The sequence below is a fragment of the Podarcis raffonei genome, chromosome 15 (genome assembly GCF_027172205.1).
Source record: "Podarcis raffonei isolate rPodRaf1 chromosome 15, rPodRaf1.pri, whole genome shotgun sequence".
NCBI lineage: Eukaryota > Metazoa > Chordata > Lepidosauria > Squamata > Lacertidae > Podarcis > Podarcis raffonei.
In genome coordinates this window covers 27,164,312-27,181,844 of record NC_070616.1, presented here as the reverse complement: position 1 = coordinate 27,181,844, position 17,533 = coordinate 27,164,312, and the positions used below count along the sequence as shown (strand labels likewise).

General features: G+C 48.1%; 1 protein-coding gene across 2 annotated transcripts in view; it reads left to right on the top strand.

The window, feature by feature from the left end:
• The first annotated feature begins 3,464 nt into the window (after positions 1–3,464).
• The window catches only part of ZBTB16 (zinc finger and BTB domain containing 16), a 183,359-nt gene continuing 169,290 nt past the window's right edge, over positions 3,465–17,533 (top strand). The window contains exons 1-2 of one of the 2 annotated variants that reach the window (XM_053366265.1): positions 3,465–3,735; positions 6,947–8,236. In XM_053366265.1, the coding sequence (XP_053222240.1) occupies positions 6,999–8,236 (1,238 nt within the window). In that variant the 5' untranslated portion in view covers positions 3,465–3,735; positions 6,947–6,998. Of the gene's footprint in view, positions 3,736–4,669; positions 4,693–6,946; positions 8,237–17,533 lie in introns of those variants that run through there. The other variant, XM_053366266.1, reaches the window with a different exon arrangement.

The window sequence follows — 17,533 nt, the reverse complement described above, 5'->3', positions numbered from 1 at the left end:
CGACATTACCCCGAGTTCCTCCCTGTTCCCATCTTTATAAGAAGAGCTTCTGGATCAGGCCAATGGACCAGTTCTCGCACCCAGATGCAAGGGGATAAGTGGCAAGCAGGTTCTGAGTGCAAGAGCACTCTTCCCGCCAATTCTTTCTCAGGAACATTACTGCCTCTGGCAGTGGGAGCAGGGCCCAGCCTCCGTCATGCCTAGAAACCACCAGTAGCCTTTTCCCCCATGAATTTGTCCAACCCTCTCTCAAAGCCATCCAAGTTGACCATTGCTGCTTCCAGTGGGAGTGAGTTCTTTAGTTCAGCTGTTTCAGGCTGTATGAAGAAGTACTTTTTTTGAATCTGTCCTGAATCTTCCTACATTCAGCTTCGTGTCCACAAGTTCGAGTGTCGGTTACTTTCATGCTGTTGAAGAGGATTCTTGCATCCCAAACATTTTTGAAAACTGTCATATTAGCATTCAAAAGTCAGGTGTCAGGGCTGGCCAACTTCCAAGCTTCCAATCAGTATGCCCACACTGATACCCCTCTCCACCTTCCCTCTGTCTAACCAATTGATGAACTGAAGCTTAAGATGTAGAGATGTGCATTTTCCCTGTTTTGGCAAAATTGCTCCTACAACAGCCAAGAGAAAGAAGCAAACTGGAGGAGCAGCTTTCTTGGAAGGAACTTGAAAATTGTTCTTTTTCCATTTCTCGCTTGCTCAGTCTGTGATGGGGACTAAGCCGTTGGCCCTCCCTTCTCAATTGCATTTTTCAGACTTCTGGGAAGTGGGAGACATCGGCGGCACTGTAAATTGAAAGTAGAGGTTCCCCTGTGCTCTTTACTCCTGCTTTTACAGCGTGTAGGAGTCAGGAAGAGCAGGACCCAGAGGGAGTCTACCTGCTGCTTCTCTGTATGAGTCTCTGGCCAGGACAGATCATGCAGAGATACTCACAGTGAGTGAGCCTCCCATTTTAGGGGGTATGTTGGGGTTACAGGGACATTTCCAGGGCACTCCTGTGCATGTTTACTCAGCAAACCCCCAAGTAAGCATGCATAGCAGGAAAGCAGCTTCAGTGGCATCAGCAGCTGTGTATATTTGCAACCTGTTACCAGTCCTCCGAAAGCACAAAGATATGTTGGAACCCCCCACACACTCCATTTGGAATTACTGATTCTAAGAGGATGGACTGTGTGTGAATTATTTAACCCTCTCACTTCTGCAGCTACTCATTTTCCCCCGGGGCCTGAAATCCTGGACAGCCGCTGCCACTCAGTGTTCAGCTACATGTGCCATCGGCCTGGCTCAGTAATATGGCAGCTTCGTATAACCCGGACTGAAAGAAAGAAATCCCCTGCCCCCCCCCAACATTTTGCAACGCATGAAACACCCTCTCGAGTTTCAGGACATTTTGACTTGTGAAGTCACCATGCCAGCCACTCTTCCCACCGTTGTCCTCCCCCACCCCTCGTTTCCTTTAAGAATTTTTAATGATGGTGATGGTGATTTATATCCCGCCCATCTGGTTTTAACCGCTGCGTGGATCTACCTGGGCGTGCGAACTACAGTGGTACCTCGGGTTACATACGCTTCAGCTTACATGAGCTTCAGGTTACAGAATCCGCTAACCCAGAAATAGTACCTCGGGTTAAGAACTTTGCTTCAGGATGAGAACATAAATTGTGCAGCAGCGGCACGGCGGCAGCGGGAGGCCCCAGTAGCTAAAGTGGTGCTTCAGGTTAAGAACAGTTTCAGGTTAAGAACGGACCTCCGGGACGAATTAAGTACTTAACCTGAGGTACCACTGTAGTCCGTGTGTAGCGGGGAGACGACGAGGACTGGCAAAGGAGGAGGGCGAGGAGCGAAGAATCCCCTGCATGTCTCGCAGACGGCAGAACACTGGATGGGTGCGGGGACGGAGAGTCTTTGTCTTAATTTTGGATGCGCGGTGGCGAAGCGCACGCGTTTTCTTGTTTTAACCTGGGGCGTGTGTGTTGCGGTGCGGACGGGGGCGTCCAGCTGGGGCTCGCGAGTTTGAGCAGCAGCAGGTAGCAGCAGGGAGGCGGAGTGGAGAGAGAAAGGAGGGGGGCTTTGATCCATCCCCCTCCGCCCCTCCCGTAGGCGTCTGCTGCCGCCGCCTCCATATTTGATCCGGGCAGAGGGAGAGCGCTGTCCAGCAGCAGCAGCAGCAGCAGCAGCCCTCGGGAGCCCCTATGGCGCGCGCGCGCGTGTCCCGCGCGTATTTTCCGGATCGGGCTTTCCAGTAAACCCAGCGCAACTTTCTGGGGCTGCCCCTCTGAGCGCATCGGGTTGTCAATCCGGAATTCCACCCACCAACCCACCCAGAAGAAGGTGCAGCGAGTTACAACAGGTCCGCGCTGTGTAATACTGTGCTTGAAACGGTCCTGTTCCTTTAGTTACTGCCCCGAAAACATCTGGTCACAGATGGACTGGATCAAAGGGAGCTGGGCAATGTTGTGGGGGGGGCTCATTTTAATCCTACTAGCCCTCCCCCGCATCAAGTGGACCGCTTCTCTGCAGTCCCCATGCGCACGGCGTTTCCACGGGTCGAATCCCAATCCGGAGTCCCTAGGAGCGCATCAGGAAGCGTGTGCGTCGGTTGGTGGCGAACCTTGTCTGGGTCCTGAGTTGCAGGCTCTCTCTCTCTCTCTCTCTCTCTCTCTCTCTCTCTCTGTGTGTGTGTGTGTGTGTGTGTGTTTGGTGACAGAAAGTGGGTTAAGCGCACGAGCGATTGGGTGGTATCTGTAACATCAAGATTCATTTGACTCAAGGGACTGAAAAGAAATCCTCGGGGAGGAACTGGTAAGTGGGCTAAAAAAGAGTGCATCTGGGCACGTGCGGAGCGCCCCGGCCGTGCACCCTCGCTTTAGGGAATATTTCCATCAGAATGCAGGCCAGACATCCAATTCCACTGCTGAAGCATCGGCGCCTCTCCATTCCCAAGGCAGCCTTGTCCAACTGTAGATCGGGGCTGCTTCTTCCACTACGTCCCGGCAGTCCACCGCGCCGTCGTCAGTCGAGGGGTTCTTTTGCACGCGAGAACCGCGTATGGTGCAGGCAGACTAACGCTTAGGCAGCCCCTCGAGGTGTAAGCAAGCCCCGTTGCCCTCCTTGGCAGCAGCAGCCCCTCCCCTTCCGCGCCTCCAAGAGCCGTCGAGCAGATCGAAATTCAACAGGGGTCCCCTCCCCTCCCTCGCTCCCTGTTGAATTTTCTCGCGTGGCGCGGGCGCAACTCCTGAGCGCCGGACTCTTGGCCCCGCGCGTAGCCAATAGCCCAGCTGCAACCAGAGCAGCAGAGGCGTCTTTGGCAGCTAGGGGTCAGGCCATCCCCGACTTGGTTGCGCTGACCCGGCGTCCGGCTCCGTGCGCTGGCTGGCCGTGGCTAGGCCGGGTACGGGCGCTGCGCCGCGCGCGGCCGCTTGTGGGCAGGAGCCGTCGGTGCCAGCAGTCAAGATGGTGCCTGGCTGGGGCTTCGCAGGGGAGGAGAGCAGGGGGCGGCCCCGACGCGCCTCGCCAGCCGTGGCAACGTCAGGCAGCCGCTGGTGATTTGCTAGCCGCGCCGCCGAGCGCAGCTAGAGAGCCTGAGAGCGGGCGCTGCGAACTCGCCTGACGCGCCGGCGATGCTGTTCCTCCGGCCGCCGCCGCTCCTCCGCCACTGCCGCCTCCTCCTCCTGCCTCCGCCGCCGCTGCTTCTTTAGCAGCCCGCAAGAGTTCCGCGGTGCAGAGCCCGGTAAGTCTCCGCGAGTGGGACCGAGCCAAAAACTTGCTCTTTGGGGTGGCGTGCGCAATTACGCACGGGGCAAGCGACGGCCCCCGAGGGCTCCTGCCCAAAACTTGGGGTGGGGGAGAGAAAAAGTGCCCCAAGGAAGGGTCTTTTTTTGTTGTGGTGGTTGATGGCGTTTTTCTTCTTCTTCCTCCTTCCCTCCCATTCTTTGGAGAGGGGAACATAGGGGGGAGGGTTGTCAGTTCGGGACACTTTGCAGGGCACCTGGGGAGCGCGCCGCAAGTTTTTCGGGCCATTTATTCATTTTCTTGGGGAGCGGAGTGGCGTGCGAGCGCAGGACAGTGGCCGAAGTCGTGGAGCGTGTGAGCCTGGCTGGACTACGGCACGCGAAGAAGCAGCATTTGCGCGCCCGGGGACAATAGTTTTAAAATAAATTATTTTTTTTAAAAGGCCGAGAAGGAAGGAAAAAAAGGATTAAAAAGGCAAGGAAATCCCTTATGTCAATAAAATAATCATTTGATGTTAGAAAGCACAAGGAGATTGTGGACTGTGCGCTCCTACGCAGTTGCAAAGGGAACAGCATCCCGTGCAAGAGAGTAGAATATTTGGGGTTTCCTGTTCGAGTGGGGGATACCAACTTGCTCTTTTTCGGGGGGAAGCGGGGCGGTTGCACTTTGCTCCAACCTTGCTATCTTTGGGGATGGTGCAAAGGTCGGGGTGCGCGGTGAGCGCCGGCAGTTGCGCGTGTTGGTTGTGCGCGGAGGCTGCCGAGGGCGTGCGGCGGCCGGGGTATGTGAGCCCTGGGTTCCTCATCCTCGTGCCTGGCGGAACAGGGCTCTGCTCGAGGACACGTATTTTGGGGGCGGTCATATGCGTTTGTAGGGCCATCGGAAGCAACTGTTGGTCAAAATAGTTGGAGGTTGCTCAAAGCGAATTATTTGGAGAAGGGGCACAGACGAACAGGTCAGTTACCCCAACATCAGAATTGCACCTTGTTTTTAAATGTATGCGTGGTGTGGGGATTGAGGGCCTCCGCCTGCGCGCCGCAACCGGCGCAAAGGGCGCCAGCGAACAACGAGGCTAAAACAACACAGACCTCGGATTTTCGGACTTCTTTTGCTTCCAGCCCCAAAGGAGTTTTGGCTTCCAATTTGATGGACACCCGCGGATTCACCCCCCTCCAAGCCCAATTCAAGTGCTTGCTTGGTGGGCAGTATATATCTCCTCGATCTCAGTTCTGAAAAATAAATGTACACTCTCCCGGCTTAACTGTATTATGAATTGGGTTGCTTTGGGGGGTGTTGAAGAGAAGTGCAAAGAAGACGTCTTTTTTAAAAAGCGTTTTCCCCCTTACTCATATTAAATATATATAGATAGGGTGTTTTCTTTCCCCTCCTCCTGCTTTAGTTGCAAAATACGAGGGGATTTCGCCTTGCTTTCTTTCCCCTGCTGGGTTAAATCGCGGCTTCTGGACCTCATGAATATATCCTTGCCAGTAAACGCGCCCTGCTCGCTTCTCCCTTGATGAAAGAGCCCTCTCCCGCAAAGTCATAAAAATACGCGCACCCCACACACACAAAATAAACAAATAAGATTACTCCCCAATCTTCACCCTAGATCAATTGTGAACCGAAAGCTCTGCTTAGAAGCTCAGATGAGGAGCGATCCATTGTAGCGCTGGTGCGGATGGGGAAAAGTACTAGGGTTCGGGTATCGAGCCTGGTCGGTGGGAAGCGAGTGAGACCTGACCGGGACCTGGGGACCGAGTCCTGAGTTTCCCCCAGCTCCTGTTTCCTGGGGTTGAATTATTCTAGGGTGACACCCCCTTTTCTTAGTTCTGCACTCTGCCGTACGGAGGCTCTGAGGATGCTGGAACCGGGTGAGAGTTAGGAGCCCATTGCTTCGTGGTTCGGGGCATTAAAGGCCAAAGAGCTACCTGTGGGTGTTTGTGGGTGGGGAGAAGTCAACACCTCACTCTCCCAGAGACTTATGGTGGGAGTCAAGGGAGGCAGCCCTAGAAACCGGGACCCTCAGAGCGTTCCAACAGGGGAAAGTGTTGCGTGTTGTTATATCAAGTGCAGCTACTGCTGCAATGATTCTAGAAAGTTGTGGCAAAGGGGTGTCGTTGCCTATAAGCGTGCAGGGGGCGGGCGGGGGCAAAACCCTTTTTAGTCATTGCAACCCTATCTCTACCCACCTCCAAGTAGTTGGGGTTAACCTTTTAATGCCAAATCTGCTTTTGCAGTGTGTGCTTGTTGTGTGTGTACGCTTAGAAGCCGATGTGTTTGTGTATATGTGAGAGCCCGGGCAGGAGAAAGGGATGTTAGGCAGTTTGTATATTCGCTCTAATAATGTAGTCTAAAGAAGATGCTATTCAGAATGGACTATTTGTCTGTTGGCTGGCTGAGTATCATCTTGGTCTCCTTTGGAGGAGAGTGGGCTTGGGTTTGGGGAAGTAAGGGGGGGGAGAGTCTGATATGGATAGTAAAATTTAGGCTCCCCAGCACTGGCTTGAGTAACCTCCGTATGCGCTCTCACTCCTCTCGGCCCCATGGAACTCCCCCCACTCCTCCCAGGAACAAAGGAGAGAAAAGCTGCTGGCCAGGATCCCAGCCATTCCCCCTGGCTGCACTTTTGTCCTGGAAAAGGCTCTGCGGGGTTGTGGAAGAGGTGATTCTGCCCAGGGCCACAGCTGAAGGCAAGGAGGAGAAAGGAAGGGAGGATGTCCTCCCCCACCCTCTATCTTTTCAAGTTGTGGGCTGGGGAATTCTTTGGGAAAGGCTACTGGGGTAGAAATCATGGGTTTGTTTGCTCTGCAGTTATTGTGCCTCCCCTCACCATCCCTCTACCGATTTAGCTGTGTGCCCAGGGTTAACTTTGCTTTCTACCCACACCAAACCTTCAGTTGTCTCTGTCCAAAAGTGGCTTGTTGGATGGAGGGGAAAGCAAAGCAGAGCAAATAGGAGTGTTTCCCCACCCACAATCCCACCCTTTCCTTCCTCTCTCCAGTTCACCCATAGGATGCAGAGACACAGGCCCCCTTTCACCTTTGGTGTCTAGTTGTTTTCTTCTTCTTTTTGGCAGGGGATGAGTTCTCTACTTGACTTCTTGGGGTTCTCCCTTCGATCTCATCACACTGTGTGCCACATTCCCACCGCCTTTTCTCAATTTCTCTCTCTCTTCTCTCCCTTCCTCCATTTCCCTTCCTTTATGACAGCTCCGGATCCTGCAGTGGAAAGACTCCCTGATGCCTAGACCCCGGGAGTGTTATGGATTTGACTAAGATGGGTATGATACAGCTCCAGAACCCCAGCCACGCCACCGGCCTCCTGCAGAAAGCCAACCAGATGCGCTTGGCTGGGACCTTGTGCGATGTGGTGATCTTGGTGGACAGCCAAGAGTTCCACGCCCACCGGACAGTGCTGGCTTGCACCAGCAAAATGTTCGAGATCCTCTTCCACCGCAACAGTCAGCACTACACCTTGGACTTCCTCTCGCCAAAGACATTCCAGCAGATCCTGGAGTACGCCTACACGGCAACTTTGCAGGCTAAAGTCGAAGACCTGGATGACCTTCTTTACGCTGCTGAGATCCTGGAGATTGAGTACCTGGAGGAGCAGTGCTTGAAGATCCTGGAGACCATTCAAGCATCAGAAGACAACGATGCCGAGGCCAACATGGCTGACGGCAGCACCGAAGAGGAAGAAGACCGGAAGTCAAAGTACATTAAAAACATACTCATCTCCAAGCATTCCAGTGAAGAGAGTGGCTACTCCAGCCTGGCCAGCCAGAGCCTGATGGTGGAGCAGAGCCCCTCGGTCTCCACCTCCTTCGGACTCTCGGCCATGAGCCCCACCAAGGCCGCCGTCGACAGCCTCATGTCCATCGGCCAGTCCTTGCTGCAAGGGGCGCTGCAGCACAGCGGCCCCGAAGACTTGCACTCTGCCGGCGGTCGCCACCCAAACCTGTCCGAGGTGAAGACGGAAGCGATGCAGGTGGAGGAGGCCTCCAGCCACGAGAGCCCACGGACGGCCGACTTGAGCGCTTCCGTGGGGGACAAAGGCGATGACAAGAGCAAGCAAGGGCCCGGCACCCCCACGCGCAGCAGCGTCATCACAAGTGCCCGCGAACTTCACTACCCCCGTGACGAGAATGCTGACCAGTCCTCGGAGGCGGTCCAAGGCCCGCCAGCTGGGCCAGATCTCATGGTTTCCCACGGCGACAAGACGATGGGCATCTACCCTGTGCTACCCAATCACAAAGGCGACTCCATGCTGAGCATCCCGTCCTCCATGGCACCCGCTCTGCACGTTCAGCCGGCTCTCGCGGTGTCTATGGACTTCAGCGCCTACGGGGGGCTCCTCCCACAAGGCTTCATCCAGAGAGAGCTGTTCAGCAAGCTCGGGGAACTGGCTGTGGGTATAAAAACTGAGAACCGAGCCATTGGCGAACAGTGCAGCGTCTGTGGGGCAGAGCTTCCGGACAACGAGACAGTAGAGCAACACAGGTACGTCCTTTTGGTTTCCCTCTTGAGCTCAGCAGTCAAACCTTGCCTCCAGAATCTGTTTTCACAGTCTTCTTTATGCGACCTTGTTCCTCACTTCCTTGACTGCAGCCAGTAGAGCTGAGTTTCCTTTCAATAGGCCTGCTATTTTTTTGTTTTTCTTAAAGTTAGAAGCATGATGTAGAGTTTCACATTAACCTCATGCTACCAGGAGTAGAATAAATGGGGAGGAGAGATTCGAGATGATGGCCAAGTGGGCGCCAGGAGAAGAGAGAGGGATGGGAGGCCTGTAGGAAGTCCAGCGTCCTCCTCACTATATTATATAGCCAGAGTTGCACTAGTGGCTTTGAGATACAGCAGAAAGAGGAACTGCTTCTATCCAGGCTGGTTGGCACTTTCTGACATTTTATCCATTTTAGAAACATTTTAATAGCTAAAGTGGTGGAGGGGCTGATGCTTTGAGTGTAGGGCTAGGTGACACCTGCTTTTCAATATTGTGATATACCATATTTTTCGCCCTATAGGATGCACTTTCCCCCCTCCAAAAATGAAGGGGAAATCTGTGTGCGTCCTATGGGGTGAATACAGGCTTTTGCTGAAGCTTGGAGAGCGAGAGGGGTCGGTGCGCACTGACCCCTCTCGCTCTCCAGGCTTCAGGAAGCTATCAGCAAGCCTGGGGAGCCCGCGGGAGTTCCTGCAGGGCTCCCTAGGCTGTGGATAGCAGCCTGCCGCCCGGCGCATGGAGCGCCCTGAAGCAGAGCGCCCCTCGCACAGGCAGACATCTGCAGTGTGGGGAGCCCTGCGGGAGTTCCTGCAGGGCTCCCCACGCTGCGGATAGCAGCATGCCGCCCGGCGCAAGGGGCGCCCGGAAGCAGAGCACCCCGCCCACCGGGCAGGCATCCACAGCGTGTTGGAGCCCTACGGGAGTTCCCCGCAGGGCTCCCCACGCTGCGGATAGCAGCCTGCCGCCTGGTGCGAAGGGCGCCCTGAAGCAGAGCGCCCCTCGCACCGGGCAGGCATCGGCCAGCCCCACAAGCTCGGGGGACAGCGGGGAGGCGGAGCACCGCCATACCGCTGTTCCCTGACCTGGTTTTGGGGGAGAAATAAAGGGAAACATTTTTTCCTTTATTTCCCCCCCAAAAAACTAGGTGCGTCCTATGGGACGAAAAATACGGTATTACCAGCTAAACATCACAATATACTGATATATCACAATGTCTGAAATAAGGATGGAACTGCGTAGAGGCGAACGCTCTAGGGCTGGGCGATATCCGGTTTTCAGCATCATATCACCAGCTAAACATTGCAATATACTGACGTATCACAATGACTGAAATAAAGCTGGAGTTATGTAGAGGCATTGGCTGGCTTCACAGTTTTCCCACATTGTGATTTTTGCATAACTCACACATGCACATATAATGATTTGTGATATATTGCCAGGTCAACATTTATGAAACTGATATCATGATATGGACTTCAAACTGGTGTTGGACAATATATCACCCAGCTCTATTTGAGGGTGGGTTGTGATGTATATGTCAGGGTTCCTGGGGAAATAAATGAACTCCTGCCCATTTGCTTGGAAGGACATGACTCCTTCTGATCGAAACCCTATGCCCACTTACCTGGGAGTAAGTACCATCAAACTCAAAGGGACATACGCCAGCTTAGACATGCGCTCTCAGTTACTACCCGCTATGGCTCTGTTCCAATCTACATAGTTAGCTATGCCAACATCAGTTGTCTTGTTGTTTCCATCTCATCCCTTTTTTATGAATTAAAGTTTGGAACAGCTATTGATTTGGTTCCTGTTATTCCCTCTCCTCCCAAAAATTCCCTCCCCCCACTATCTCTTTGCAAGCTTTATTTCTGACCTGACGGTGCATTTGCGATGTTTGAACGATAATTATTTTGGGCATTGAGCCATTTTGTAATTGATATGTGACTTTTTAAAAAAATGTTTGGTTATTGTAAGCTGCTTTGAAAATCACTTCTGGGGAAGCCAAGTATACATTTTTAAAAATAAATAAAAACAAACAGAAATTTACACTCTGTTTACTACAACCTCAGGGTTGGTTTCTGGATTAAATTTCTCTTTTTGGAAGGGAAAAAGACACTTCCTCTGAAAGCGGGGAGTTTAAAATAGATGCTATCAGTTTTGGCTGTAAACTTTCACAGCTTATTTTAACAGATTAATTCACAAAAGTAATGTAACCTATTAAGAAGATCAGTGATTTATTTATTAAAAGGGGGTGTTAATACATGGAAACCAATTATGATCTTTGCCAAGTAACTTATACATTTGCTTTGGGTTTGTTCTAAAAACTATGTTGCATAAGCTGAGAGACTAACCTAATTTAAAAAAATAAATAAAATGCCATTATCAGTATGTGAACCAAGTTTGACAGTAGGGCAGTTCCTTTTTAAAATGTTGGGTTAAAAATATCCCCCATTTCAGTTTTGCAATGACTTAATCCAGCTGCACCAGTTTTCCTGAATACATGTTTTTGGTTCTTGGACATAACTGATCTTTTGTGTTCCTTGAGTGTCTGGTTATACCTTTGGGGAACGAATCTTAGAAAACCTCTATTATTTGGGGAGAAAGCCTCTTCCCTTTCGTGGCTGATGGCTGCTTTGGGAATCGGCTCCTTGTGGCATCTTTTTCCTAGGCTCTGGGTAGAAGCTGCCAGGCAAATTGGTCTCTGGGTCTCACAGCACTGCTTTTCCTTCCTGGTTTTGCCTGTAGCGGCAGAAAGCTGAAACTGGTGCCTGAGAATGCCTTGGTTTAGTCCCTGTGCAAACATTTGGCTTGAGTTCAGCATATAGAGTTCGGCATATTTCTTGTGTATCTAATACACTGCAAACAAACATATTACAAGGCAGTCCGCTAATAGGATTCAGAGCAAGAATCCTGGAGATGCTCTGAAGTGTTTTAATGAACCAACAAGTTTAATTACTGTAGTCCAAATGTACACACGAGGCTCTGACAGGATATGCTTTTTCTCTGTCCGTTTGGGCAACTCCGGGTGCGCAAGTTCTGTTTTGGGGTCTTTAAAAAAAATTGTCAGCCGCGGCCAATGTAGGTGTAGTGTATGGCTAATGTGAGATCGCTTCTTGCCAGTGAATAGGCAATTCATCTTTCCACATTTGAAGATCAGTTTAAGAAGTCTACCACTCAGCACCCCGCACAGAATTGATGATGCCCATCTGAGCACAAAGGGGCCTGAACACCCTGCATGTCCTATCTGAGATGATCCCAGATGGCCTGAGATGATGTAACAATTTTTGTGTCATTAGGATTCTGGTTGGACTGGCCAACTCCCTTAAAATAAATAAATACAGATGCATTATTGCAGCAGTTGGTCAGTTCCTTTTCTTGGCCCCAAACCAGAATCCCGTGTTGAATGCTCCAGTAACGGCTGGTTGTCAGTGTTAGACCAACTCTCATAAAGAGCAAATAAGGAGGTGAAGCAGATTCTGGGCTTTGCAGGTGAGGTTCTCACAGAAGGGAATGCTCTTCCAAAACATTAACATTCTCTGCATGCGGAAATCTAGCATGTTGAGGGAAAGGGTTCTGTCCTCGTTTCCCCCCATAGCTGCTAGTGCAGGGAACATTCAACCATCTCTGCCCCCTTTCCACTGGAGGCCATAGAATCAGACTTGCCTATTCATCTGCTTTTAGGGAGAAGGAGTTCTTATCTGACAGCATTGGATGGCAGTTCCAGCAGTTCCCTTGCTGGAGGGTCCCCAGGCAAAGAGTGTTGGGAACAGTGAGCCACACAACTGCTTCTATTAGGCTGCAAACCTACTCTCTCCTTCCTGGGACTATATGCCCCATTGGACTCAATGCAGATGGAGCCATACCATTAACCCTTGATGTGCCAGGGACTGCGCAGAATTTAGGAGTGACCCTCATCTCTGCAATCTACAAGGAACACAAATGCACAAGACCTTTGAGTGTGTGTGTTTCTTTTATATTTCTGTAGCTTGCTTCAAAGACAGGGGTTTGCATTCACCCTTTTATAAGGAAACATCCAAAGAAAACCAGTCCTTTTGTCGAGCGTGTTTGTGAGGTGAGGAGACAGAGAAATGAGGCCAATATACCACATGGTTAATAATAATAATAATAATAATAATAATAATAATAATAATAATAATAATAATAAAATTTATTATTTATACTCCGCCCATCTGGCTGGGTTCAGGAGCAAGTTTCTTGCTCAATATCTAAAGGGAATTGCCGATGATACGAATGAAGCCAAACTGAGATATCTATTAAATTATGATGACCCCCTAAGATCACTCATGGTTGCCAGATTCTTGATCAGTGTCCTATCCCTAAAGAAGAGAAACGGACTCCTGTGCGGCTCGGATAATCTCTTTAAACTATTATCTATGTTTTAGGATGTAATTAGGTGATTTCACCATTGATGTCTTCTACTAATTTATGAGTAGAGGGCGATGTTTATGTTACAAATTTATTGTAATGTATGATGTTGGTCTTTTGTTTTTGTTTTGCTTTGGTTCTTGTCTGTTTTTTGTAAGTCTTGGCGGTTTTAAATTTGGAGGTTTAAGTACATTATGTTGGTATGGGAAACTGTCGTGTGATGGGCCAATGGCCGTAATAAAGATCAATACAATAAATACATCTGGCTGGGTTTCCCCAGCCACTCTGGGTGGCTCATTTGAATGCACTCTGGGGCAGGGATAGCCAACTCCATGCCCCCCTGCAAAGGTTTGTAGTCCAGAACATCTGGAGGACACCAAGCCCTGGGGTGTATTTGGGCCAGTCCCTGTACCTCCACCTCTGCTTTCCCACCTGTAAAATGGAAACACCCAGTGGCTTATCTCTCGGTGTAGTTTTGGTTAAGCAGAGATGAATGGTAGGGGCACTGGAGAAATGCCAGGCACTTTGTTGGTGGAAATAATGAATCATCTTCTTCTACTTTTGGAGTTGAGGTGGGACATGCAACCTGTTTCGGTACGTTAAGCACAATCTTTTTCTCTCTTTGTTGTTAAAGAGCACCTCTCCTTTTATTTGAGTGCTGGGGACAAGCTTTTATCTATGTTTGCTACAGTGCCAGGGTTTGGCAACTTGGCAAAGGTTGCAGCTAGGGAATTTCTAATTCTGAAGCAGCCGCGAGTTGCCAGACCTGATCGATAATATATATATATATATATATATTTCCACTGCAGCTAATCTCAGTGTTAAATTAGTATTTACTTAATTTTACCAATGTTGCCATTTTTTAAAACTGAAAACTATGAATAAGAAGGCATAGAATGTGTCGGTCTAAATAAGCCATTTTTTTTTTGTTTCAAAAAAGCTTTCTGTTCTGTGCTCTTTTAGATGTAATTGAAGCAACAACTGTAGCTGTCTAGATTATTTATTTATGATGCTCTTAACATAGTCTTGTTGGTTTTCTCAGAAAAAAAGATACATGTTGGTTAGGATTGAATGGCAAATATCTAGATGAAGCTTTCTAGTAAATGGGGTGTTTTTTAAACTGATGGGCACGATCCTGCAGAAATTAATAATGGCTGCATTTGACTGAAAGCCATAAAATGGTCACGAATTTTACTTCCCACAAATCCAGTCAGATTTTTGTGCTGCTAATTTTTGAAGAATTTTGTGCAGTGTGATTAAGCCAAAGCCAGGACACAAGGGAATGCTTTTAAATCTACTTTGAACCTCTGATAGCTTGGCTGATAAATGCCTACGTATATGTAATCACTGGTTTTTTAGTTTTTAGTTTTGCAACCCAGACAGTGTATACAACTGATTAAGTATCCGTAGTCTTTTGTGTCCTAAACTTCCTCAGGAATAGATTGATCCTGAAGGAATTCCTCCCAAGAGTGTTAGCAGTTCATTGCATTTCTAACATTCATTTTAACCTACATTGCTATGGTAAATGTTAGAAATGTTTAAGTATGGCATCTGGGTAGCTCTACATGATTTATAAATGATGAATAATAATAACTCTCAGTGTTTTCAGAGACCAGTGGGAAAAGGCGGAAAATTCACTGATAAATCACAAGTGTCTAATGAGCTTTGGCTATGACCAAATTTTATCGTCATTTATCAGAAAACATTGACATTTATCAAAGAATATTAGTAAGTGTCCCCAAACCAGTCTGATGACACACTCTTTTCAGCTACTCACTTGCAGATCTGAAGAATGGCCAAGATCATGAATGACTCTGTTTCATCCTCATTTCCATCTTTTACTGGCAAGTTTTGTTTAAAAATTCTCTAAAGAAGGCCAGCTGAGAAACTGGTCCAGAAATATATAGAATTAATTGAAAATTCTGGAAGATTTAATTGGACTTAATATGCCAAAGGCTCATAGTAACTTTGGCATTTTGCGCTAACTTCATCGAATGACTGAATCATGGGTAAATTATCAACAACAACTGAATTTGTTGAAACACGTATGATGCATTTTCTAAGGTTTTATGAGAAGATGTGGGTGCGAGCAACATTTTACTGGTGAGAGAAGTTTCATAAGTGACTGGCAAAAGTTTTTCTTTTCTTTTTAAGTTTACAGTGTAAGATCTTCACAGCCGCCCCAATGCTTATTTTTGGGTCGACTTTTTTGCCCTGTGATATTTATTTATTTATTCCTCCCAAAGGTGCCCTGATATGCCTCGTTTATCAAGAGCTTCAAATTTTGACCTCCCCCGAAGTCTTACAAAACTCTTTGCACTAGTATAACTTTATCAGGTCGGCTAAGCTGCCTTTTCAATAAGAAAGCCAACGTCGCTCAATCTCTTGCTCTTTCTTAAACTGTGCTTATGATTTTGACCAATTGACCACATCGTGAGTTTACAATTGTATATTTTTTTTAATGTTCATTTTAATAAGAGGTTTTCTTCAAGGTTCAGTAAAGTTCAGGCTTAATCTAATGTTGGTATTGATTGTAGCTTTTAATTGCGGGCTGAGTGGGGGGTGGGAGGCTGTATAGTTCAAACACACTTAAACACAGCAATATTAATGAGGGTGTTACTCACATTCCAAGAAGCAAAGGGCATGATCCTGCCAGAGTTAAGCACTCTTTAAATCCCATTGATTTAGTGGGAGAGAATTAAGCATGTGCACAACTCCCCCACGGAATAAACATTTTAACAAAGTGCTCAACTTTGGCTGGGTCAACATGGCCAAGGCTTATGGCTGCTTCAATGGCCAACTTGCCTCTGCATGTCTTTTTTTCGCCACATTGTTACATAAATGCGGTTTTCAGTGCACCATCTGCATTTTGGAGCCCTGTTCCGTTTCCTTGAAGAATCTTTCCTTTCCTCAATGTCTTTTGCTTTTGGTGTTGGCCATTAGGCAGCAGGGGGAAAGTTGATTCCAATTTGCAGTTAGGAGCAAACCTACCTAGTTTCTTGAAAAGAAAAAAAAACCCGAATCAAAACGAAGCCATCCTTTGAAATTTGCGACGTCTGAATTTGGCAGTACAGTTATCCATCCAACTAATGTGTAAAGACAGGGATATATTAAAGTGAAGTGTGCCTTAAAATGCGTACGCCATTGAAAATTATATTGTGAAAAGTCAATTTGAAAAAAATACGTATAAATCAGGCAAAACCACATATAATAGGATAATTCTTTTTACTAAAATGCTGTTGTATTTTCACGAGGACTTTTTTTAAAAAATGGGCAAGCTGATGTGGAAATGTGGAGACCTGAATTTAAGATCAGATAACTGAGAGAAACTGAAATTGACAGATTGGTTCATACCTAGGGGTGATGGAGCAACCTTCCCCCCCCCCCCCATATTTTAATGTGTTAATGACGCATTGGCTAATGTACTCCCGAATCCTTTGCAACCTGAATTTTTGGAATCTCTTCTGCTGTCCACTCGCCCCCTCCCAGGGAAAAGAAAAACCTTCTTGACAATGATTACTTCCAGAGTTTGTAGGCTAGGTTAGCAGTCTCGTGTTTCTCGCTGATGGACCTTATTAGTGGCACCTGGCATTGTAACCCGCTAATGGAAACCAGCACTCTCCCACTATGGGCTGGCTGACAAGTAGCTCTGTCAGGCAGCGCTTGCCATGCGAGGAAGTTCTTATTAGCTTTATGGCCAAGAGAACTCACCCCCCATTCAGGAAATGAAGGCTGCCGTTAAGGTCCACGGCTCTGACCCCGATCGTGTAACCTGCGAGCGCCGAGGAGACCCCTCCTCAGGAAGTTTGGCGGCCAGTTCAGCCCTCTCTGGTTCTTGTCACTGGGGAAAGAGGGAGCGCATTGTGGAGGGTAGGAGCCTTGAACTTTTTGATTTATCCTGTGGGGGACTTAACTGTTTCCATGCGTGGAATGTGCGCTGGAGGTGGGAAGACCCCTAGAGAAATATGTGCTCAGGCCACTTCATTGGACAGTGCTCTTTGCCCTTTGTAGCAGATCCTGAGAAGGGGGGATTTTAAACCTTAATTTAGCAAGCGATTCATCCCCTGATTTTTTTTAAAAAATACCTCCCTTATAATATCACTCTTCCCATCTCTTTTTGCATTTCTTAAGATCCAGTCTCTAAGCATTATGATTTCCTGCATGCCCCTGTCCTTATAAAAGGAAACCCCAATGAGGTACCATCTAGCAAGATTTGTCCTGAACTCCATCAAACAATAAGTTGTCCATTTAAAGGGTTCTCCAAATGGGAGATCTTGAACTTCCTAAAATCAAATCAGCTTAGGCAACTGCAAGCATTGCCAGGGGGAAATTCCATGATGCCATGACTGCCACCCCAAAGGTAACACTACCCAAAGACCATTGTACTCACCCCAAACTGTCATCTTTTGTCATCATCTGCTGCTGATTGATGCTTCTTTCAGCCAAGGGATTCAGGAACAGGGACTTGCAGGTGATAGAGCACCTCCACCTTTTGGGAGTGTCAGAAAAAAAAGGGTTTGTCCTTTTGCTCAACCTAAAAGTGATGATCTTCTGAGTGTATAATAGAGGTGACCTTCATTGTTAAGAGAATGGTGAGGGTTGAGTATTCATCCCTTTACCCTGATCTGCTTCCTCCAGCCCCACCATCTTCTTCATGTGTGTCAAACTTCTGAAATCCGCAAAGTTGTGGTTTGTCACAGCCTGAACTAAAGGCTGAAGGGCTTTTTTGTTTTTTGTTCTGCAAATGAGTGCAGCTCTGATATCTGAATTTCTTACATCTGTTAAATCAAATGAAGGCATTGATTAAAAATGTACTTTATTTATTATTATAAAAAAAAGTCTCCTTCTTTTGCCATGTTAACATCATTCTGAAGTGCCCCATATTCTGATGAAACCAGCTTGAGACCGAG